Raw genomic sequence first — 9,834 nt, forward strand, 5'->3', positions numbered from 1 at the left:
AAACGCTGCGCTCATTTCTACTTTTTATCTGAGCTCTCCCACGCTTTCTCACACACACAAGCAGTGAAAGCTAGCTCGCAACTTGACCCCAGATAGACGCCAAAATACGAAACGACAATAAAATATCTAAATGTGTCGAAGTTATCGTCGAAGTTTTGCTGTTAATAATAATAGTCAGATAAAATGGAGATAAAGTTACATTTTCTCCCAGGGCAACTATAATTTGCATAACAAATTAATGTTTCTGGTGTATTTTCATGTTCAATGTTGCCATTACTTTGTTATATTTATTTATGAATGAATGCATGGGGGGGGGTGTGACCTTGTGGTTGCAGTTCTACTGATAACCACTAGGGTGCAGAGTTGTGCACAGGAAGCGGCTGACTCGCTGGCCTCATAGCAGGCAGCATAAAGGAGACGTTCAGGGCTCTCCGGCAAATAAAAAACTTCATGGCTGGAAGAAGTCGACGGCGATGCGCGCGGCTAGGCTAGGCTAAAGCTAGTCTGAGGCTGGGCTGGGCTTTGCGGAGGGGACGCTTCCGAAGGCGGCCGAACCTCCACAAGGGCCTTGTTTTTTTTATTTTTTTGCCTTTTTTTTATTATAAGTGTAAGCTTGCTATAAACTAACACAAGAACCGCATTCATCTCGTGCGCCTTTTCTAATGGAACATTTGAGTTAATTAGCCTCGGAGAAAAAGAAAAGCAGGACCGACGAGTCAGCGACCCCCCCCCACAAGGCTTCTTCCTCCTCCTCCTCCTCCTCCTGTGTGGCGGTGACCGAATTGGTACCATGGCAGCTACTTTGTCGGCCGAGGAAGAAGAGGTAGGCCCTTTGTGTGTTTGTGTTCAATTCGAGGGACTGGAACCGTGTCAATGCTCGAATGCGGACTGAAATGTTGCCCAGAAAGCCGAGCGGAACTGCTGTTATCGATTTGTGGCGCATTATTGCATCACCGACAGTTCCCATGTGTGTTTGAGTCGTTGTGTTGAGCAAATGACCCCTCCTCGCCTCCATGCATAACCAATGCAAGCCCCCCTTGAGTGGGTGGAGGGCACAGCAGCTGTGGAAAATATGCGCATTTTATGACTAGTATCGTCTTTTCAAAAAAATCGTTTTTTTCCCAGTTTTTTCTGTGGTCTTTAAACGCATCATCATTATTGCATTGCGTTAACTGAACAGCACGACTTTGTTCCCCCCCCCCAAAAAAAACAACAACTAGTTATGCATAGCTCATTAATGCCATAAGACATCCGTTCATCGATTTTGGTGTACACCCGGGAATGGTCGCCAGACAGAAGCGCGACCATTCACACTTTAGTGTGTTTTTGTTTTTTCCTTAAACATTCAAACTCCTAACTGGGAAAGTGCACTGCCTGATAGTGAGAGGTGTTCCTAATATTTTGCTCTTATGATGCAGTGTTAAGTTCCAAGTACAACATAATTACATGCTTGCTGTGACTTGATGAATGACATGATGAATGCACGTATGAAATGAAATGATGAAGCAAACGCCCTGGCGGATGCGATAATTAGAGTTGTCAGGATTATGCAAATGCGAGTTTAACCACAACGAAAATCAAATAAAAAATGGAATCGTCGGTGCAGGTCAAACGACGTGACGCACGGCTACTACTTTTCCTCGAAACAATACTAGTTTGAGTATTCCCTTTTGATGACTCACTTTATGATTACATAAAGTTTCAGTTAACACAATGACTGATCATTTTGATTCATGAAGTTTCAATTGATACAATGACGGATCATTTTAAACAAAGACCTTTCTGTCTTTCTGACACATGATTGATGCTTCACTGGTGAAGTACTGGCGTACTTGGCGAGTACTCGATACTTTGAAATAAGGTTGGGGTTGGCCCAAATGTGATAACCTGGTTTTGGTACTCGCCCATCCCAAGTTGAACTGTAGGAAAATAAATAGTTGCTCGCTTCTCTGGCTTCCTCCTCCCACATTCTAAAGACATACTTGTTAAGTTTATTGTCTAAATTCTCAGTAGGTGTGACCTGCGACCGGTCCAGGGTGTACGCCGCCTCGCCCCAAATACAAGAATGAATTCAAATAAATGTTGAAGAATAAATAGTTCTTAAACATGACATGAAGTTGTGGAAAAAAAGACACAGAACTGTACTGTACTTCGAAAACAAACGCTGAATCGCCACATGATTGCCGTTGCATTCCAGCATTTAGCCTGGACCGCCCGACCACGTGTTCCCACTTTGAGTTGAGTTAGCATGTTTTTCCTCGTTGGCGATTCCTCGCTTCTTCCTCGTAGTCATCGTCTGCCTACTTTGTTTCATTCTTAGTTTTTTTTTCTAATGGGGGGGGTCCTATGGTGTGTGTGTGTGTGTGTGTGTGTGTGTGTGTGTGTGTGTGTGTGTGTGTGTGTGTGTGTGTGTGTGTGTGTGTGTGTGTGTGTGTGTGTGTGTGTGTGTGTGTGTGTGTGTGTGTGTGTGTGTGTGTGTGTGTGTGTGTGTGTGTGTGTGTGTGTGTCAGGGGAACCCACACACACGCGCACACACACATCGTGGAACTTCATTCAGGCAGCTGTTAAAAGCATTTCCACGAGACTCTTGTTTGAGGGGCGGGGTTGGTTGCAGAGTGCACGTGTGTGTCTGTCATGTGCTTATGTGCATGTATGTGTGCGTGTGTGTGTTGCGTGCGCTCCCAGGAAGCAGAGAAAGTGGGAAGAGAGGGCCTCGAGTGTTGTCGTATCGACTTCCTGTTTTTTGGGCATCGACTGCCTCGTCCCAAATGGAAGTGAGCCCCAATTTGGCCGCCATGTTACCAAACACAACATCTGCAAATGCTTTTTATGGCTTTTATACATAAACAAGATCTCTAAGCAATTAATAGATTAGCAAGAATAATGATTGATGAATTGGATAATTGTTAAGTACCGTTGGAATAGAACTAAAAATGGATCTGCCTTAGCTAAGTTTCAGCACAGAAAACAGTCACGAAGTAATCGACGCGGCATCGCGCTAATTAGATGACGTCGGCATTAAGTTTGGCTCTCGCAAACTAGTTACGCAAGCGAGCTCGTGGAAACTGCATCGTGACGGTCCCAAGCGTTGAGGGGAAACATCTGCCACGATCGGGTAAATATTTACGCATCCTCAAAGAAACAAATAAGCCACTCGTCCGCCGTTAGCGCGCCAACGCCACGGCGGAACGGATCCGCTGATTTGATCCCACCAGCCCCCCTCCTGAGAAACCAAACAAGAAAGTCTACTCCAGGAAGTCGGGGTCGTGGTCTGTAGGCGAGTGAGGGGGGGGCGTACCTGACAGGAAGTTGTCTTTGGCGCTAACATCTGAGGCCCAGCTTGACTTGAAGTCTATCAATAATGTTGTCACACTCCCGAGTGGATGCAAAATGCTGACGTCAGCTAAACACTTTGACAGACTCGATACGCTCACGTCGGAAAGAAAAGAAAACAAAAAATGAGACCGTAATCATCAATTTCCATTTATACTTGTGTGACGGTGATCATTCGGAGGCTGGAGATGAGGGGTACCTAATGGAGTGACCGGTGGATCCAAGTGTCAGGTGCACCGGCGCCTCACGTGGTGCATGTTAAGGCCCGAGAACAGAGCAACGGCTTTATATCTCGTCGTCTTTCCTCGAGAGAGAGAAAAAGAGGGGAAGAGCAGACACAGTGGCATCCTGTCTTCGGGCCCTCGCCACCCCTCACTGAGCGTTTTGTCCTCCGAAAGAGGATCCCACAAGTGGACTTCCTGCACCCCACGGCCCGCCGCCTCCGCCAACCCCACGACTCCCTTCGCGCTTGTGACCACAAAAAGTAGAAGGCCACGTGGGGTGCTGAGATGGCGGCGACTCAGAGTTTTCGGGGTGGGGGCACAGGAAGTACCCCTGACACACACACACCTTTGTGAGACTGCTAAATTTAGGGGAAGCTTTTTCAAAGTCAATTAGATTTATTTAGTTTTTCCAAAGGTCTAGGTTTGTGAATAGCTAAAAATATGACCTTTTTTTTTTTTGTTTCCGCTTGGTTTATTTTCTCGTAAACCCACCAGGGGGCCTTTCTGCTATTCTCTTGGGTTCTTTTCTGTGGTCGCTGCCAGATTCCACAAGAAGCTCATTAGCATCGCCCGACACAGCTGGCGGAAGTCGGAGCGACACGCTTTGGTGTTCGCTCATGATAGAAGGGGGAGGAAGCAGCTCTCAAAGGATTGTGAAATAAAATAAAATAGTTTGTTGTAAAATTCTACGCGCATGTGTCGCAGCAGTTCATGCTAGCGTGTTAGCATTGTTGCTAAGACTATTGGTGAGCCTCATATGAAAGTGATTTTTGTTTTTCCTAACTTTTCCGTTCCGGTATTTTTGCGGTTTTATGTGACGTTGTCGGCATCTGTTTCAGGCTATCAGACAGTTCCTGGAGGAAATCACCAAGTGGACCAGTCAGCATGGAGTCTCGCCGCTCTCCAGGGAACTGGCCGTCAAGTTCCTCATGGCGCGCAAGTTCGACGTGTTCCGAGCCATCCAGCTGTTCCACAGTTACAGGGTAGGCAAGCTTCCCGTTTTTTTTTTTTTTTTTGCCGCCGTCTCGTGTCTTCGCTTGACCCGGCCTTCTCCAGGAAACGCGGCTGAAAGAAGGCATCGTCAGACTTCAGCCTCAAGAAGAACCTCTGCGCTCGGAGCTGCTCAGCGGAAAGTTCACGGTGCTGGTAGGTTGCGCTCCGCGTTGTGTCGAAATGACCATTTTTGTCTTCTCGATTGTGCTCAGTCGCTGTTAATAAATTCCAAATTTATCACCTCTGCGGTTGACGTAAGTAATGCCCCTTGGCGCCGTTTGTGGAAATACGTTATTTGTTGCTAGCGCGCCACCCGCCAATTCCGAGACGTGAATGAGCAACATTAGCGAGTAGGGACGTGTTCTAATTTGGAATCAAATATTTCCGTGAGGTGGAAGATATATTTAGCCTTTTGTCATCCAAATTCCACCCGTAATAAAGACTCCCGCTTCCCTCCGTGCCTTCCCGCCGATGCAGCCGATTGACGTGGATGCTGCACACGTCGTTCATATCCTGTCCAAAGTATTTTTAGCCCTATTCCTGTATCGGCTGCTGTTAAATCGTCTTCCTTCAGCAGCAGCGTCATTTACTGAATCCACAGTTGCTCCTCCTGCTATGGACTCAAAAATAAATAAAAATCCAGCCGGTAAATTCGAGCGCCTCCGTGTGGTCGAGTCTAGAATTGTCACGTTTGAATTTCATTGAGAATAGTGACTCAACCTTGATAAAGATAAAAAACGACCCGGTTTTGTCAGTTGTGGGCAGGTTACCTGGAAATATGTTTTTCTATTTTATTTTTACATGTTTTTAATTACATTTTTTTATTTTTAATGTTTTTTTTATTTTTTGCAGAGTGCTCGGGATCCGTCAGGAGCCTCCATCGCCTTGTACACTGCCAAACTTCATCACCCAAACAAGACGGGCAACCACGTGGTTCTGCAGGCACTCTTCTACCTCCTGGATCGCGCCGTGGAGAGGCGAGCATTTTGACTCCCACCTAAAAAAAAAAATGTTTTGGAGTACCTATTATTGTGTTCTAAACTTATTTGTCACCAACAGCTTCGAGACTCAGAGGAACGGCTTGGTGTTCATCTACGACATGGCCGGTTCCGACTACACAAATTTTGAGCTGGACCTGAGCAAGAAGATTCTCAACTTACTGAAGGTTTGTCATTAGGACTGATCTCAACATCTGAGGCCGGATTTGTACTGCAGGTCCAAGTGGCAATGCTTTTTTCTGTATTCCCTCAACTCTTTTAGGGGGCGTTCCCGGCCAGGTTGAAGAAGGTGTTGATTGTCGGGGCGCCGGTGTGGTTTCGAGTACCCTACAACCTGCTCAGTCTGCTGCTGGAGAAACTTCGGGAGCGTGTAAGTGACTTCCCGTTTTATAGCCCACCTCATGTGCTGGAGACGAGCCATTAGACTTTCAGACAGGGACAAAACACTCTTAAGGAGCTCCACCTCCTGATATGGCTCGCGAGGCCACGCCCCTCAGTCAGGGAATACGGCAGGAAAAAAGTCAACTGAAATCTTGGCTTCCAGGTCCAGTTTGTGAAGATGGTCGAGCTGCGGCAGCACCTACCCAGGGACTGCCTTCCCCAGCACCTGGGAGGCCTTCTTCCCCTGGACACCTTCAGCTGGAACCAGCAGCTTCTCGCAGGCCAGAACGGCCGTGTGGACCCCGTGGACGAGCTGGTGGGCATCCCCCTGGAGGACTCCTCCATTCACATCCCAGGACCAGAATCCATGCGCCCGCAGGAGCTGCTGACGCACCTCGGGAGACTCCAACGCTCCGGCATCCACCTGGAGTACGAGGAGCTCCGGAGAGAAGCGCCGCCGGGGACCTTCCACTGTGCACAGTGAGTTCCTTCAAATATGGATCTGTCACTTTATTTGTCCCAAACACGACACGAGTGGAACGTCGCCATCTTTGGCCTTTCATTCTTTTTATTTACAGAGCCGTCTACAATCTGGAGCGGAATCGATATGGAGATGTTCTGTGTCTTGATCAAACAAGAGTCCGCCTGAAACCACGAAAGAGCGAGGTTCGCCACTGGCCGACTTGAGGCTTGACGCTGTCAATCAAGTGCTTAATTTTAGAAACATGTCCCAACAGAGATCTGACTACATCAACGCGAGCTTCATGGATGGTTACAAACAGAAGAACGCGTATATTGGTACTCAAGGTAAAACACACATTGTGTTCTTTTGAAGTATCTGCATTTTCCGTTCTGTTCAGTGTATTTATAGAAAATGGATGTGTACCTAGTATCGACCTGTGCGGTACACCAATTCGGAATATTATTGCGAATATTTATCTGTTGCAACTAATTATGAGCTTACTTGCATGATAAAATTGCTTGTTCGCCACACTGTAGGTCCCCTGGAAAAGACCTACGGTGACTTTTGGAGAATGGTTTGGGAGCAAAATGTGCTTGTTGTCGTCATGACAACCAGGTAATTTGATTTTGAAAAATTCTGACAAGCTCTGGTCGAACCGCAAGTTGGACCACTTAGGGTTCTGAGAAAAGAATGCAAAGTTCCTCATGGTTGCAGGACGGAGGAGGGCAGCCGAAGGAAATGCGGACAGTACTGGCCCCTGGTTGAAGGTGGCCAGGAGGTCTACGGTCACATAGCTGTGGTGAATCAAAGGGTTGACCACTACACCCACTACAACCACACCATCCTTGAGCTGCACAACACTGAGGTAAGGCCACAATATGTCACTTGAATATTCCCATGCAACTAAGATGTCCCCAATGGTCCAAACAGACATGTGAACAAAGGCAAGTGAGTCATTTCCAGTACCTCAGCTGGCCCGACTACGGCGTCCCGACCTCGGCGGTGACTCTCATCGACTTCCTGTCGGCTGTGAAGAAAGAGCAGTGGAATATGATCAAGGCCTTGGGACCTCAGTGGACGGGATACCCGCAGAGACCCCCCATGGTGGTTCACTGTAGCGCTGGGATCGGCAGGACGGGTGAGGAGGCATCTGCACTTACGTGGACATCAGAGCAGAGCGTAACTCGCTAACATGGTTGTGTTTTTCTCCCCCAGGTACCTTCTGTGCCTTGGACATCTGTCTGTCGCAGTTACAAGACGTGGGCTCGCTCAACGTGTGCCAGACGGTGCGACGCATGAGAACCCAGAGGGCCTTCAGTATCCAAACCCCGGACCAGTACTACTTCTGCTACAACGCCATTTTGGAGCAAGCCCAAAGGCAAGGCTTGCTCCCGACCAATCAGTGAGCTGCGCTTCATTCCTCACACCCATTTCCATCCATAATACACCCAGCCACAAAATTCTGCTGTTTGCCCCAAGACGCTCGTCTTGCCAAGTGCTGTCCTTGTCTTTCCTGGAACCATTCGTCAGCATGTGACAATGTGTGTGCGTGTTTGTGTGGCTGTATGGAGTCCAGCAAACAGGTTGTATGGTCTCATTGTATGGCAGCCTAAGCAGTAAATCCACCCAAAATGCAGTTTTTTTTGTTGTTGTTGTTTTTGCTAACAACCATTTGGTCACAAACTTCACGTTTTTTAAATGTATAATTTTTTTTTTACTAACTTTAGGGTAAACCGTTTTTGCAGGTGTTAGGAAGCGAGCCCTATTGCGAGTTAACACACCCCCCGCGAAAAAAAGTTGTTTTTATTTTTTCTAGTTCAAACCAAGGATAGGCAACTTGAATAATGGAGGTGGCCACACACTTCCAATATGTACTCTAAATATATTTCATTTTTGATCATACAATTTCAATCCACTATCCTAACCCAACCACAAAAGCTTTGAAGCCAACAACACGGGCTGAAAAAAGCATCAAAAATGATTGCACAAAACTGCTGAACAACAACACAAAACACATACACAATTTTTAAACTAAAATAAACTCTCAGAAAATGTTAATATTTTGAAGTCCTATCTTTGTACTTACTGTATATCATTCCAAACTTGCCATCTAGTGTTGATTGATGATATTACAACTTAAAATGACAGCTAAGCTTAGCCTTTCTACACGCAAAGATGTCAACCGTATCGCTTCAACATACTTCCTGGACACTGATCAGCACTTTCCTATTAAGCTTTGGCGGCGTCTTTGGGTGATAACAGAGCGCACAAAAATACGCACAGATGCTTGTCGGTGAGTTTTAGTAGCAAATATCTGAAAATAGCCAAAAATACAAATATGTGAAGCTGTAAATAGTCTTCGGCAGTTATTGTTTTATGGAAGGTAAAATACACCTGATGCACAATTTTCTTAAAGGGGAGGAAACTGCCAGGTTGCTCTCTTTTTACCCCCAAGGGTCCAAGTTTTTTTTTTTTTTTTTATATCGTTGTTTTAGCACAAGTTGGATGCCAGAGTAGCTGATAAGAGCGAGCAGCAAAAGACCGCCTGTGCTACTTTGCACAATAAGACACACTATGACACACGAGCAAGCCACTCGCACATTTCCATCCGTTTTTGCCTGTCCCAGCTGACACACACACTCGCACCAGTGAAGTGACTGTCCAAATTCCGCACAGAAAGGTCGCGATCAAACTCCCGAAAATGACAACTGTGACGCCAATGTGCTCACCCCTCCCTTCTGAAAAAAAAAAAGGACATTCCGCGGGAAAAGCCAAGTGTTGGTGAGTGGTGCAATATTTTCCCCTCACACAAACACACATTTATACACACACACACTCACCACGTCTTAGCACTTTTCACCAAGAGCCCCAATATACTTGGGAATGTCAGCAGTGATGTATGTAGAGATAATATAAAAATGAACCATTTATTGATCTCCAGAATGCACACATGTGCCTACCTTAAGTCCCAAGTGATGTATGAGACGGATTTTAAAATGTGTGTGTTGCTTTTAAGTTCCAGACTGTGGTTGTAAATGTGTGCTTGCATCTTGCCACATTGTTTTAAGTATATAAGTATGTAAAATATCAGAGTATACTGTATTATTGTATGTGTGTCATGCACCATGTTGTAGTCGGGTCAAGATTTTTTTTTCTTTTTATGTTAACTACAGAATTCATATTGAATTTACTTGTAGTGAAGCATTTTTTTTTTTTTTTTTTTTTTACATCTGCCGTTGTCATTTTCCCCCGCTTCCTTCAAAGCCGAAATGTGGCCTATTTTTATTTTTCTATCCTATTCAACAGCTGTTTTCATACGGGATATATAAAGTTATTTACATTAATTTTATATTTGTTTTATTATAACCTATTACTGTACTTTATCATTATTGTGAATACTGAATCAAGCTATACTGTAATAAATACAAACCATGTCAATGTG

At 45.6% G+C, this 9,834-nt stretch overlaps 1 protein-coding gene across 1 annotated transcript; it reads left to right on the top strand.

The window, feature by feature from the left end:
• The first annotated feature begins 400 nt into the window (after positions 1-400).
• Positions 401-9,834, top strand: ptpn9a (protein tyrosine phosphatase non-receptor type 9a). The gene is made up of 13 exons (XM_049724319.2): positions 401-823; positions 4,397-4,540; positions 4,614-4,703; positions 5,403-5,527; positions 5,610-5,715; positions 5,811-5,918; positions 6,093-6,409; positions 6,508-6,595; positions 6,667-6,736; positions 6,929-7,007; positions 7,107-7,257; positions 7,323-7,530; positions 7,608-9,834. The coding sequence occupies exons 1-13, from the start codon at positions 791-793 to the stop codon at positions 7,796-7,798; spliced, it is 1,710 nt and encodes a 569-aa protein (XP_049580276.1). The 5' UTR covers positions 401-790; the 3' UTR covers positions 7,799-9,834.

The sequence above is a fragment of the Syngnathus scovelli genome, chromosome 6 (assembly GCF_024217435.2).
Source record: "Syngnathus scovelli strain Florida chromosome 6, RoL_Ssco_1.2, whole genome shotgun sequence".
NCBI classification, from domain to species: Eukaryota; Metazoa; Chordata; class Actinopteri; order Syngnathiformes; family Syngnathidae; genus Syngnathus; species Syngnathus scovelli.